At 50.0% G+C, this 15,103-nt stretch overlaps 1 protein-coding gene across 1 annotated transcript; it reads right to left on the reverse strand.

The window, feature by feature from the left end:
• Nucleotides 1-1,622: 1,622 nt before the first annotated feature.
• LOC309685572 (sushi, nidogen and EGF-like domain-containing protein 1) lies at nucleotides 1,623-14,439 on the reverse strand. Its single transcript, XM_082501317.1, has 8 exons — nucleotides 14,395-14,439; nucleotides 12,981-13,025; nucleotides 12,750-12,785; nucleotides 7,593-7,723; nucleotides 6,792-7,073; nucleotides 3,720-3,857; nucleotides 1,961-2,154; nucleotides 1,623-1,803 (listed from the first exon to the last, which is right to left on the reverse strand). Exons 2-8 carry the CDS (start codon nucleotides 13,015-13,017, stop codon nucleotides 1,800-1,802), a joined length of 822 nt encoding a protein of 273 aa, XP_082357443.1. The 5' UTR covers nucleotides 13,018-13,025; nucleotides 14,395-14,439; the 3' UTR covers nucleotides 1,623-1,799.
• Between the last annotated feature and the right edge of the window lie 664 nt (nucleotides 14,440-15,103).

Consider the following 15,103-nt stretch of genomic DNA (forward strand, 5'->3'; position numbering starts at 1 on the left):
TGGGGACAACAGGTGATGGGATGATGGGGACGGTGGGGACGATGGGGACAATGGGGATGGTGGGGACAACGGGGACAACAGGTGATGGGATGGTGGGGACAATGGGAACAATGGGGACAACGGGGAGGAGGGGACAATGGGGACAACGGGTGATGGGGCGGTGGGGACAATGGGATGGTGGGGACAATGGGGATGGTGGGGACAATGGGGACAATGGGGATGGTGGAGACAATGGGGATGGTGGGGACGATGGGGGCAACGGGGGCAATGGGATGATGGGGACAATGGGGACAAGAGGTGATGGGACGGTGGGGACAATGGGGACAACCGGTGATGGGACGATGGGGAGAACGGGGATGGTGGGGACAATGGGACGATGGGGACAATGGGGACGATGGGGAAAATGGGGATGGTGGGGACAATGGGGACAACGGGGATGGTGGGGACAATGGGGACAAGGGGACAATGGGGATGGTGGGGATGATGGGGGCAACGGGGGCAATGGGATGATGGGGACAATGGAGACAACGGGGATGGTGGGGACAAGGGGACAATGGGGACAACAGGATGGTGGGGACAACGGAGAGGAGGGGACAATGGGGACAACCGGTGATGGGACGATGGGGACAACGGGGATGGTGGGGACAACGGAGAGGAGGGGACAATGGGGACAACCGGTGATGGGACGATGGGGACAACGGGGATGGTGGGGACAACGGGGAGGAGGGGACAATGGGGACAACCGGTGATGGGACGATGGGGACAACGGGGATGGTGGGGACAATGGGGACAACAGGTGATGGGACGGTGGGGACAATGGGGATGGTGGGGATGGGACAGTGGGGAAAATGGGGACGGTGGGGACAATGGGGACAACAGGATGGTGGGGACAAGGGGGAGGAGGGGACAATGGGGACAACCGGTGATGGGACGATGGGGACAATGGGGACGGTGGGGACAATGGGGGCAACGGGGGCAATGGGATGATGGGGACATTGGGGACAATGGGTGATGGGACAGTGGGGACAACGGGGATGGTGGGGACGATGGGGACAATGGGGATGGTGGGGACAATGGGGATGGTGGGGACAATGGGGACAACCAGTTATGGGACGATGGGGGCAACGGGGATGGTGGGGACAACGGGTGATGGGACAATGGGGACAACGGGGATGGTGGGGATGATGGGGGCAATGGGACGATGGGGACAATGGGGACGGTGGGGACAATGGGGATGGTGGGGACAATAGGGGCAACGGGGGCAATGGGATGATGGGACAGTGAGGACAACGGGGATGGTGGGGACAATGGGATGATGGGGACAATGGGGACAATGGGTTATGGGACGATGGGGACAATGGGGACAACGGGTGATGGGACAATGGGGACAACGGGGATGGTGGGGATGATGGGGACAATGGGGACGTTGAGGAAGACGGGGACAATGGGGACGACGGAGATAGTGGGGACAATGGGGACGATGGGCCAACGGTGACACTGGGGATGACGGGGACAATGGGGATGGTGGAGCTAACGGGGCCGGTGGTGGCAACGGTGACGCTGGGGACAACGGGGATGATGGGACGATGGGGACAATGGGGACAACGGGAACAATGGGGACGATGGGGACAACGGGGATGATGGAGCTAACGGGGCCGGCGGTGGCAATGGTGACACTGGGGACAACGGGGATGACAGGACGATGGGGACAATGGGGACAACGGGGACGATGGAGCTAACAGGGCTGGCGGTGGCAACGGTGACGCCGGTGACGGTCCCTCTGCCGCGGTCGTCTTCCTTCACCTACGAGAAGAACCCAACACCTCAAGAAGAGGAACCGCTTCTCCAATTTGCCCCTTTTTTTTTCGGTTTTTTGTTTGGTTTTTTTTTTTATAGGTTTCCACCAAAAAAAAAAATCCAACCCAAACCCAAACCCAAACCATTTTGTCCCTCAACTTACAACCAGCAGTTGTCATCGTCGGCGGTCACCTTGGGGACATCGGTGGGGACACCCGTCACCTTAAAGTCATCCACCTGGAAGACCCAACGGCCCGGGACGTTGACGTTGGAGGTGGTGGTGATGTTGATGATGGTTTCGGTTTGGGAACCGGGAATGTTGTAGAAGTTGGTGTCATCTCCGCTGTTGAAACCGGCCTGAACCCCCCCCCCCCCCAAAAAAAAAAAAATTTGGGTCAAAAATAGATGATTTGGAGAGTCAACGCCACCAACGTGGGACAACCTCCTACAGGTGGTGGTGGTGGCCCCAAAAAAAGGTTGTGGGTCAACCTTTGATCATGGGTGAACCTGGTGGTGTCCGTCCCCCCCCCCCCAAAAAAATAGTTATGGGTCAACTGATGACCATTGATGTTGTTGTCACCAAAAAAAAGGTTGAGGGACAAACTCTGACCTTCGTCATCGTTGGCCCCAGGAGATGGGATGGGACAACCTTCTACCGTGAGTCAATCTGGTGGTGTCCCCCAAAACACGACCTTCTACCATGAGAAAACCTGGCGGTTTCCCCCCAAAATGTCGTGGGTCCACCTCCAACCCCAAAAAAATGTTGAGGGACAAACTCTGACCTTCGTTGGCCCCAGGAGATGGGATGGGACAACCTTCTACCGTGAGTCAATCTGGTGGTGTCCCCCAAAACACGACCTTCTACCATGAGAAAACCTGGCGGTTTCCCCCCAAAATGTTGTGGGTCCACCTCCAACCTTCATCATCGTCATCCCCAGGAGATGCTATGGGACAACCTTCTACCGAGAGCCAACCTGGGGTTGTCCCCCAAAATCCCAACCTTCTACCGTGAGCAAACCTGGTGGTTTCCCCCCAAAATGTTGTGGGTCAACCTCCAACCTTCATCATCGTCGGCCCCAGAAGATGATATGGGACAACCTTCTACCATGAGAAAATGTGGTATTTCCTCCCCCCAAAATGTGGGCCAACCTTCATCATCATCATCCCCAGGAGATGGTATGGGACAACCTTCTACCATGAGCCAACATGGTGGTGTCCCCCAAAATCCCAACCTTCTACCGTGAGCAAACCTGGTGGTTTCCCCCCAAAATGTTGTGGGTCAACCTCCAACCTTCATCATCGTCGGCCCCAGAAGATGATATGGGACAACCTTCTACCATGAGAAAATGTGGTATTTCCTCCCCCCAAAATGTGGGCCAACCTTCATCATCATCATCCCCAGGAGATGGTATGGGACAACCTTCTACCGAGAGCCAACATGGTGGTGTCCCCCAAAATCCCAACCTTCTACCGTGAGCAAACCTGGTGGTTTCCCCCCAAAATGTTGTGGGTCAACCTCCAACCTTCATCATCGTCGGCCCCAGAAGATGGTACGGGACAACCTTCTACCGTGAGCAAACCTGGTGGTGTCCCCCCAAAAGGTTGTAGGCCACCGTCCTACCATTGCCATTGTTGTCCCCCCCCAAAATGGTAGAGGCCACCTTCCAGTCTTGGATGGACCTGATGGTGTCCCCCAAACCCCTTTATGGGCCAACCTGTCTTCTACAAAAGAAATTAGGGGCCAAAGTTCTACCTTCAGCGTGGTTTCCCCCAAAATTTTGTGGGCCAGAAGTCCTACTTTCGCCAAAGGTCGTGGTGTCCCCCACCAAAAAAAAAACCAAACCATTACTGGTCAACCTTCTCCCCAGTTCCTCAAGTCCCTTTGTCCCATTGTCCTCTGCTTCTCCTTCACCTCCACCTACGTGGGCTGGAGTGCCTCCGAGACCTGTTTCGGCATCTCCGTCGCTCGCCGCCCCCGTGGTCCACTGGATGTCCCAATAGTTGAGGATGATGAAGGACGTCTTGGTGTCGGTGGTCAGGACGGCTTGGAAGGTGTTGCCCTACAAGAAAGAAGGAGGAGATGACACCATCGGTGGTGGGACGAGCAGGTCCGGGTGGGATTTAACCCTGAGGGCTGCCACACAGGGGTAGACTTCTTGGCCATCTTGGTCAAAGATGGCCCACCCAAGCTGGTTTTTTTTTTTGGTGTCTACCATCAGACGATTACTTTTGGTGGTCCACCACGGCTTCCTTCTCCACGCGAGGTGGCCGGGGGGACAACGTAGTGGAAAAGTTGACTTCCACCATGGCAAAAAAAAAACCCCAAAAACATAAATGAATCGAGGAGTAAAGGTTTGGGTGCGAGACCTGCGTGTCAACGCAGCGAGGAGCTCCGTGGGAGCTTTGAGGACCCATTCGGGGCTGGCAGGTGGGACAGAGGAGGACACGTGTTGTCCTCAAATGTCGTGAAGGCAAAGGAGTGGGTGGGAAAGACCAACAGATGGGTCGGGAAGGCCACGAACGGCACGTGAAGGCCACGAACGGCTCGTGAAGGCCACGAACGGCACGTGAAGGCCAAGGAAGAGGTCGCGAAGGCCAACAAATAGATCGTAAGGCCAACAAACAGGTCATGAGGCCACCAGGTGGGACGTGAGGCCACCACGTGGGTCGCAAGGCCACCAGGTGGGTTGAAGGCCACCACGTGCGTCAGTAAGGCCACCACATGGGTCGTAAGGCCACAACCTGGGTTGAAGGCCACCACACACGTCAGCAAGGCCACCACGTGGGTCGTAAGACCCACACATGAGTCATAAGGCCACCACATGGGCCGTAAGGCCACCACGTTGGTCATAAGACCACCACATGGGTCGTAAGACCAATATGTGGATCGTAAGTCCAACACATGTGTTGTAAGACCACCATGTGGGTCAGTAAGGCCACCGTGTGGGTTGTAAGGCCACCAGGTGGGTCGTAAGGCCACCAGGTGGGTCGTAAGGTCACCATGTGGGTCATAAGGCCACCACTTGGGTTGTAAGGCCAAAACGTGGGTTGAAGGCCACCATGTAGGTCAGTAAGGCCACCACGTAGGTCGTAAGACCCACGCATGAGTCATAAGGCCACCACATGGGCTGTAAGGTCACCACATGGGCCATAAGGCCACTATGTGGGTTGTAACCCCACCACGTGGGTCGTAATGCCACGACGTGGGTTGTAAGGCCAAAATGTGGGTCGCAAGGCCACCACGTGTGTTGTGACGCCACCACATGGGTCGTAAGGCCACCACATGGATTGAAGGCCACGATGTAGGTCAGTAAGGCCACCACGTGGGTCGTAAGACCACCACACGGGTCGTAAGGCCAAAACGTGGGTTGAAGGCCACCATGTGGGTCAGTAAGACCACCACGTGGGTTGTAAGACCCACACACGCATCATAAGGCCACCACGTGGGTCGTAAGGCCAAAACATGGGTTGAAGGCCACCACGTAGGTCAATAAGGCCACCATATGGGTCATAAGGGCACCACGTGGGTCGTAAGGCCAAAACATGGGTTGAAGGCCACCACGTCGGTCAATAAGGCCACCACATGGGTCATAAGGCCACCACGTGGGTCGTAAGACCCACACACGCATCATAAGGCCACCACGTGGATCGTAAGACCAACATGTGGGTCGTAAGGCCAAAACGTGGGTTGAAGGCCACCATGTGGGTCAGTAAGACCACCCACCACGTGGGTTGTAAGACCCACACACGCATCATAAGGCCACCACGTGGGTCGTAAGACCAACATGTGGGTCGTAAGGCCAAAACATGGGTTGAAGGCCACCACGTAGGTCAATAAGGCCACCATATGGGTCATAAGGGCACTACGTGGGTCGTAAGGCCAAAACATGGGTTGAAGGCCACCATGTCGGTCAATAAGGCCACCACATGGGTCATAAGGCCACCACGTGGGTTGTAAGACACACACACACATCATAAGGCCACCACGTGGGTCGTAAGACCAACATGTGGGTCGTAAGGCCAAAACGTGAGTTGAAGGCCACCACGTGGGTCAGTAAGACCACCACGTGGGTTGTAAGACCCACACACGCGTCATAAGGGCACCCCATGGGTCGTAAGGCCAAAACATGGGCTGAAGACCACCATGTCGGTCAATAAGGCCACCACATGGGTCATAAGGCCACCACGTGGGTTGTAAGACCCACACACGCATCATAAGGCCACCACGTGGGTCGTAAGACCAACATGTGGGTTGTAAGGCCAAAACGTGGGTTGAAGGCCACCACGTAGGTCAGTAAGGCCACCACATGGGTCCTAAGGCCACCACATGGGTCGTAAGACCAAAACATGGGTTGAAGGCCACCACGTCGGTCAATAAGGCCACCACATGGGTCATAAGGCCACCACGTGGGTTGTAAGACCCACACACGCGTCATAAGGCCACCCCATGGGTCGTAAGGCCAAAACATGGGTTGAAGGCCACCACGTAGGTCAGTAAGGCCACCACATGGGTCGTAAGACCAAAACATGTGTTGAAGGCCACCATGTAGGTCAATAAGGCCACCACATGGGTCATAAGGCCACCACGTGGGTCGTAAGACCCACACATGCATCATAAGGCCACCACATGGGTCGTAAGGCCAAAACGTGAGTTGAAGGCCACCACGTGGGTCAGTAAGACCACCATGTGGGTTGTAAGGCCACCACGTGGGTCCTAAGACCAACACGTGGGTTGCGAGAGCGAAGGAGTGGCTTGTGAAGGCCACCGCGTGGAGCGCCTGGAGCAGAGCTCCGGCGTTGTGCCGTGTCTCCGGCCTCAACCACCGCACCGAGGCCGGATTCGAGGCCACCACCCGCTTTGCTCTCCAGAACCCGCTCGCCCGTGGCCACCTGCTTTGTCCCACCCCCACCCCCCCCCCGAGGCGGGGCGGGAGGGGTCCCTTTGCACGGGCGTGACCTCAGGTGGCCCTTCGACTCACGACGGTGGCCCTTACCTTATTGGTGGTCGAGCCGTAGTAGGCCACGTGGTCCCAGGTGGCCACGAAAGCCCACGTGGCGCTGAAGGGGATCGCGGGGAAGTATTGGTTGATGTCCGTGGTGATGCGCGCCAGCAGGGCGGGGTCGGTGGTCTCGCGGTGGAAGACTTCTCCTCCCAGCACGTTGTCCACGTCCGCCCAGTATGGAGCCACGAAGGGGCGTCCATCAGCCAGGGGGAAGGGGTCGGGGGTGTACTGGCTGACCCGGGTGTCAAAGGAGATGACGCCGTTGTTGTTGACCTGCGAAAGACGCCAGGTCAACCCCTGGCGGGGGGGGGGTGGGGGGGTGGGGGTGGTGGGGGTGGTGGTGACCCTACCACGTGGTCAACACCTCCCACTGGGTTGCGGGACGTTGGAGGTGGGACGCGGGGGAACCACCCGCGGTCTTCTCACTGACTTCTACATCTCCTCGACCACACGTAGGTCACCGTTGAGTCGAAAAGAGGTGGGGGGGGTGGGGGGTGGGGTGGGGGGAGGACACACACACGACACGACGGTGGGATGTAACACCCCAAACTTGACCACGGACGTGCCAAAGGTGGAGACGTCCTCTTTGAGACCCACCAACCCTACGAGGCCCGTTTGACGCACCGCAAAAAGTCAACTCAACCCCCTCAGGTCAATCCCGTGGACGGGGAGATTTTTTGGGGGGGGGGGGGGGGGGGACACACACCATGTGACCGACTTGACGGGAAAAAGGACCCGAAATGGGAGAACGGAGAGAGGTGAGGCGAATTTGTGGAATTTTGGCTCACGTACGTAAAGGGTTCGGTACTCTTTGCCGTAGAAGGTGAAGGGTACGGCCAAGGAGAGCTGCTTCGATGTCCCATCATCAAGTTTGGGGTTCTTCTGGTCCCACTGGTCCGGACCGTAGGGGTAGAGCAGAGCCGCTGGGGGAAAACGAAGGCGGAGGTTATCGGAGGACCTTCTCCCACCCCTCCCGACCTCACGGGGTTTTTTGGGGTGAAACCCGCCGGGATTGGGCTTCCTGCTTTGAAATGAGGAGGCCAAAAAAAAAAACCAAAACCCCCAAAACCCCCCCGAAGGTTGTCTTCTCCCGGGTGTCCAACGTGAAGAATATCTATAGTAGAGGGGCTCCAGCCCTTGGAGCACCTCTGTGACCTCCTCTGGCCCCGCTCCACCGGGTCCTCGTCCTTCTGATGTTGAGGACACCAAAGCCGGACCCCCGTTGGCCACGCCGCTGGGGACACGGCCCAGGTTGCCGGTGGCTTTCTGAGCCACCAGCTCACGTTGCCGGTTCACATTGAGCTTCTCCCCTACTGATGTCCCCCAGGTCCTTCTCCTCTGGGCTGTTCTCCACCCAACCTGGATTTGGGTTTGGGGTGGCCCCCACCCACCCACAGGACCTCACACTTGACCTGGTAGAACTTCATGAGGTCGTGTGGACCCACCTCACCAGTTTGGCCAGTCTGGAGTGACACCACCTCATGCTTGACCTGGTAGAACCTCTTGAGGTCGGTGTGGACCCACCTCACCAGTTCGGCCAGTCTGGGGTGTCACCAGCCCACCCTTGACCTGGTAGAACTTCATGAGGTCGTGTGGATCCACCTCACCAGTTTGGCCAGGTCTGGGGTGACAGAACCTCACACTTGACCTGGTAGAACCTCCTGAGGTCGGTGTGGACCCACCTCACCAGTTTGGCCAGTCCAGAGTGACACCACCTCACGCTTGACCTGGTAGAACCTCGTGAGGTTGGTGTGGATCCACCTCACCAGTTTGGCCAGGTCTGGGGTGACACCACCCCACCCTTGACCTGGTAGAACTTCATGAGGTCGTGTGGACCCACCTCACCAGTTTGGCCAGTCTGGAGTGACACCACCTCATGCTTGACCTGGTAGAACCTCTTGAGGTCGGTGTGGATCCACCTCACCAGTTTGGCCAGGTCTGGAGTGACACCACCCCACCCTTGACCTGGTAGAACTTCATGAGGTCGTGTGGATCCACCTCACCAGTTTGGCCAGTCCGGAGTGACACCAACTCATGCTTGACCTGGTAGAACCTCTTGAGGTCGGTGTGGACCCACCTCACCAGTTTGGCCAGGTCTGGGGTGACACCACCCCACCCTTGATCTGGTAGAACTTCATGAGGTCGTGTGGACCCACCTCACCAGTTTGGCCAGTCCGGAGTGACACCACCCCACCCTTGACCTGGTAGAACTTCATGAGGTCGTGTGGACCCACCTCACCAGTTTGGCCAGTCTGGAGTGACACCACCTCATGCTTGACCTGGTAGAACCTCTTGAGGTCGGTGTGGATCCACCTCACCAGTTTGGCCAGGTCTGGAGTGACACCACCCCACCCTTGACCTGGTAGAACTTCATGAGGTCGTGTGGATCCACCTCACCAGTTTGGCCAGTCCGGAGTGACACCACCTCATGCTTGACCTGGTAGAACCTCTTGAGGTCGGTGTGGACCCACCTCACCAGTTTGGCCAGGTCTGGGGTGACACCACCCCACCCTTGATCTGGTAGAACTTCATGAGGTCGGTGTGGACCCACCACACCACTCTCTCCAGTTCCCGGTTGGCATTGGAGGTCAAAGAGGGCCAAAAGAAAACCACCAATTTCCAGAAAACCACCAATTTCCAGAAAACCTCCGATTTCCAGAAAACCACTAATTTCCAGAAAACCTCCGATTTTCAGAAAACCTCCGATTTCCAGAAAACCACCAATTTCCAGAAAACCACCAATTTCCAGAAAACCTCCGATTTGCAGAAAACCACCAATTTCCAGAAAACCACCAATTTCCAGAAAACCTCCGATTTCCAGAAAACCACCAATTTCCAGAAAACTTCCGATTTGTAGAAAACCTCCGATTTGCAGAAAACCACCAATTTCCAGAAAACCTCCGATTTGCAGAAAACCTCCGATTTGCAGAAAACCACCAATTTCCAGAAAACCACCAATTTCCAGAAAACCTCCGATTTGCAGAAAACCTCCGATTTGCAGAAAACCACCAATTTCCAGAAAACCTCCGATTTGCAGAAAACCTCCGATTTGCAGAAAACCACCAATTTCCAGAAAACCACCAATTTCCAGAAAACTTCCGATTTGTAGAAAACCTCCGATTTGCAGAAAACCACCAATTTCCAGAAAACCTCCAATTTCCAGAAAACCACCAATTTCCAGAAAACCTCCGATTTCCAGAAAACCTCCGATTTGCAGAAAACCACCAATTTCCAGAAAACCACCAATTTCCAGAAAACCACCAAATTCCAGAAAACCACCAATTTCCGGAAAACCTCCGATTTCCAGAAAACCTCCGATTTCCAGAAATCCACCAATTTCCAGAAAACCTCCGATTTGCAGAAAACCACCAATTTCCAGAAAACCACCAATTTCCAGAAAACTTCCGATTTGTAGAAAACCTCCGATTTGCAGAAAACCTCCGATTTGCAGAAAACCACCAATTTCCAGAAAACCACCGATTTCCAGAAAACCTCCGATTTCCAGAAAACCTCCGATTTGCAGAAAACCGCCAATTTCCAGAAAACCTCCGATTTGCAGAAAACCACCAATTTCCAGAAAACTTCCGATTTGCAGAAAACCTCCAATTTCCAGAAAACCACCAATTTCCAGAAAACCTCCAATTTCCAGAAAACCACCAATTTCCAGAAAACCTCCAATTTCCAGAAAACCTCAGATTTGCAGAATACCACCAATTTCCAGAAAACCTCCGATTTGCAGAATACCACCAATTTGCAGAAAACCTCCGATTTGCAGAAAACCTCCGATTTCCAGAAAACCACCAATTTCCAGAAAACCTCCGATTTGCAGAAAACCACCAATTTCCAGAAAACCTCCAATTTCCAGAAAACCTCCGATTTTCAGAAAACCTCCGATTTGCAGATAACCTCCGATTTGCAGAAAACCTCCAATTTGCAGAAAACCACCAATTTCCAGAAAACCTCCGATTTGTAGAAAACCGCCAATTTCCAGAAAACCTTTGATTTGCAGAAAACCTCCGATTTTCAGAAAACCTCTGATTTGCAGAAAACCACAATTTCCAGAAAACCTCCGATTTCCAGAAAACCTCCGATTTGCAGAAAACCGCCAATTTCCAGAAAACCACCAATTTCCAGAAAACCACCAATTTCCAGAAAACCTCCGATTTGCAGAAAACCACCAATTTCCAGAAAACCTCCAATTTCCAGAAAACCTCCGATTTCCAGAAAACCTCCGATTTTCAGAAAACCGCCAATTTCCAGAAAACCACCAATTTCCAGAAAACCACTAATTTCCAGAAAACTTCCGATTTGTAGAAAACCTCCGATTTGCAGAAAACCGCTGATTTGCAGAAAACCACCAATTTCCAGAAAACCTCCGATTTCCAGAAAACCTCCAATTTCCAGAAAACCACCAATTTCCAGAAAACCACCAAATTCCAGAAAACCACCAAATTCCAGAAAACCACCAATTTCCAGAAAACCTCCGATTTGCAGAAAACCACCAATTTCCAGAAAACCACCAATTTCCAGAAAACCTCCGATTTCCAGAAAACCACCAATTTCCAGAAAACCTCCGATTTGCAGAAAACCTCCGATTTGCAGAAAACCACCAATTTCCAGAAAACCTCCGATTTCCAGAAAACCCCGATTTGCAGAAAACCACCAATTTCCAGAAAACCACCAATTTCCAGAAAACCACCAAATTCCAGAAAACCACCAATTTCCGGAAAACCTCCGATTTCCAGAAAACCTCCGATTTCCAGAAATCCACCAATTTCCAGAAAACCTCCGATTTGCAGAAAACCACCAATTTCCAGAAAACCACCAATTTCCAGAAAACTTCCGATTTGTAGAAAACCTCCGATTTGCAGAAAACCACCAATTTCCAGAAAACCACCGATTTCCAGAAAACCTCCGATTTCCAGAAAACCTCCGATTTGCAGAAAACCGCCAATTTCCAGAAAACCTCCGATTTGCAGAAAACCACCAATTTCCAGAAAACTTCCGATTTGCAGAAAACCTCCAATTTCCAGAAAACCACCAATTTCCAGAAAACCTCCAATTTCCAGAAAACCACCAATTTCCAGAAAACCTCCAATTTCCAGAAAACCTCGGATTTGCAGAATACCACCAATTTGCAGAAAACCTCCGATTTGCAGAAAACCTCCGATTTCCAGAAAACCACCAATTTCCAGAAAACCTCCGATTTCCAGAAAACCACCAATTTCCAGAAAACCTCCGATTGCCAGAATACCACCAAATTTGCAGAAAACCTCCGATTTGCAGAAAACCTCCGATTTCCAGAAAACCACCAATTTCCAGAAAACCTCCGATTTCCAGAAAACCTCCGATTTGCAGAAAACCACCAATTTCCAGAAACCACCAATTTCCAGAAAACCACCAAATTCCAGAAAACCACCAATTTCCGGAAAACCTCCGATTTCCAGAAAACCTCCGATTTCCAGAAATCCACCGATTTCCAGAAAACCTCCGATTGCAGAAAACCACCAATTTCCAGAAAACCACCAATTTGCAGAAAACCTCCGATTTGCAGAAAACCTCCGATTTGCAGAAAACCACCAATTTCCAGAAAACCTCCGATTTGCAGAAAACCACCAATTTCCAGAAAACCTCCGATTTGCAGAAAACCTCCAATTTGCAGAAAACCTCCGATTTCCAGAAAAGCTCTGATTTTCAGAAAACCGCCAATTTCCAGAAAACCACCAATTTCCAGAAAACCACCAATTTCCAGAAAACCACCGACGCAACCGGTGGTGGAGATGAGGAGGGGGGGGAGGGGGAGAAGCTCCTCTCCCTTCCCCCTTTCCCATTCCGGAGCAGAAACAATCCCGTTTTTTGGGTGGAAAACCCCATCTATTGACGATAGACCCTGTGAAAAAAAAACACAAAAAAACACACAAAAAACGCCCAAAATACCCCAAAACGCACCTTTTTCTCGCGGCGGTTGACCGTCCGTCACAGCTCCTGGAGAAGAGACGCGACGAAGGAGGAAATATTAACCCGGGAGGAACTTTTCCACCCAACGGCGTCTTCGGAACACCGTAATTTTTTGGTTTTTTGGTTTGGTTTTTTTTTTTTTCTCCTTTTTTTTTTTTTAATTTTTTTTTTAACTGTTTTTTTTTTGTTGGGGGGGGGGGAATTTTTTTTTTTTTAACCTACCCGAGGTCAGGAGGAGGAAAACGATGGCGGGTTTCATGCCGGCTCCTGCAAAACCGAATAAAAAAAAAAAAAAAAATTTAAAAAAAAAAAAAAAAAGAGAGAGAGAGAGAAACTGAGGCAGGAGGGAACGGAGTGGGATTTTCTGGGAGAAACTCCGACGGTTCGCCCCGATTTGGGGGAATTTTCGCGGCGTTTGCGGGCGCGTTTCTCCGCGGCGCCGGTGGTGGTTTGTTTTTTTTTTTTTGTTGTGTTTTTCTTTTTAATTTTTATTATTATTAATTTTTTTAATTTTTATTATTTCTTATTTTTATTATTATTATTATTATTATTGTTTTTAATTCCTATTATTTATTTTAAATTTTTATTATTAATATTTTTTAAAACTATTATTATTAATTTTTAAATTATTATTATTTTTAATTTTTAATATTATTAATTTTTTAATTTCTATTATTATTTTTAAAATTTTATTATTATTAATTTTTTAAAGATTATTACTATTAAATTTTTTTATTTCATTATTATTGATTTTTAAATTTTTTTTTTACTTTCTATTATTAATTTTTTATTTTTTTATTATTAATAATTTTCTAAAAGTTATTATTAATTTTTTAATTTTTAATATTATTAAATTTTTATTTCCTATTATTATTTTTTTAGATTTTATTATTAATAATTTTTAAAGATTATTATTATTAAATTTTTAATTTTATTATTATTGATTTTTAAAATTTTATTATTATTATTTATTTAATTCCTATTATTAATTTTTGATTTTTTACTATTGATAATTTTTAAAAATTATTATTAATTTTAAAATTTCCATTATTCTTTTTATAAAATTTTATTATTATTAATTTTTAAAATATTATTATTATTAATTTTTTAATTTTTATTATTTTTAAAAAATTTTTATTATTATTATTTTTTAATGTCTATTATTGGTTTTAATTTTTATTATTAACAATTTTAAAAAAATCATTATTAATTTTTTAATTGCTATTATTTCTTAATTTTTATTATTATTAATTTTTAAAAATTATTATTATTAATTTTTTTCATTATTATTACTTTTTAAAATTACTATTAATAAGTTATTATTATTATCAATTTTTTAAATTTAATTATTAATGATTTTTTAAATTTCTATTCTTATTTTTTAATTTTATTATTATTAATTTTAAAAATTTATTATTATTAAGTTATTATTATTAAATTATTATTGTTGTTATTATCATTATCATTATCATTATCATTATCATTATCATTATCATTATTATTAATTTTTTCATTATTATTCCTCTCTCCTTTTTCGGCCGGCGTCTGACGCGGGCGGCGGCTCAGGAGCGACGCGTTTTGGGGGGGGGGGGGGGGGGGGGGGGGGCCGAGAGGCTCTGAGGACCTCCCCACTTACCCCCCCCCGTCCCCTCCCGCCGCCCCTCCCCGGCTTTTCCCGCCGGGAAGAGAAAGGCCTTCACCAACTCCGAAAATAAAAAAAAAACCCCAAAACCCCCCAAAACCACCCCAAAACCACCCCAAAACCAAAAAACCCCAAAATGGGGGTTTCTATCGCTTTCTTTCCCTTCTTTTAACGGCCACACCCCCCCCCACCCCCACCCCCCCCCCCCCCCCTTCCACCGGCGGACGACAAAAATCCCGTAAACGCGGCGGAATCTGCCAAATTTCCGCCCGTGGGAGGAGCCCACCCCCGCCCCTTCCAGAGAAGCAGTTTTGGGGAAAAACAGGCGATTTTTTGGCTCTTCCTGATGTTTTTTCAGAATGGGAGATAACGGGGGGGGTGGGGGGGGGGTGGGGGGGTGTTGTTGGGGGGTTTTTTTGGGGGGTTTTTGTTAATTTTTGGGGGAAGGAGAGGCGGCAGATGGGGGAGGGGGGAGGGGGGGGGAGGGGGAAATCTGGACCTTCTCGGGAAAATTTTTTCCTCCTTAAGAGCCAAAAAAAAAACAAAAACAAAAAAAAAAACCCAAAAAAAGTCCACCCCGCGGGAGGCGAAGGGGGGGGGTGGGGGGGGGGGTGGGGGGGGTCACGGGGCAAATGGGCTGTGGGCGCCTCAAAAGGTCCCCTGTGGGTCCCACAACCAACACAACATCTCCTGTGGGTCCTGT

This window comes from Vanellus vanellus, assembly GCF_965231255.1.
Source record: "Vanellus vanellus genome assembly, contig: HAP1_SCAFFOLD_2110, whole genome shotgun sequence".
In the NCBI taxonomy this organism is placed as follows: Eukaryota; Metazoa; Chordata; class Aves; order Charadriiformes; family Charadriidae; genus Vanellus; species Vanellus vanellus.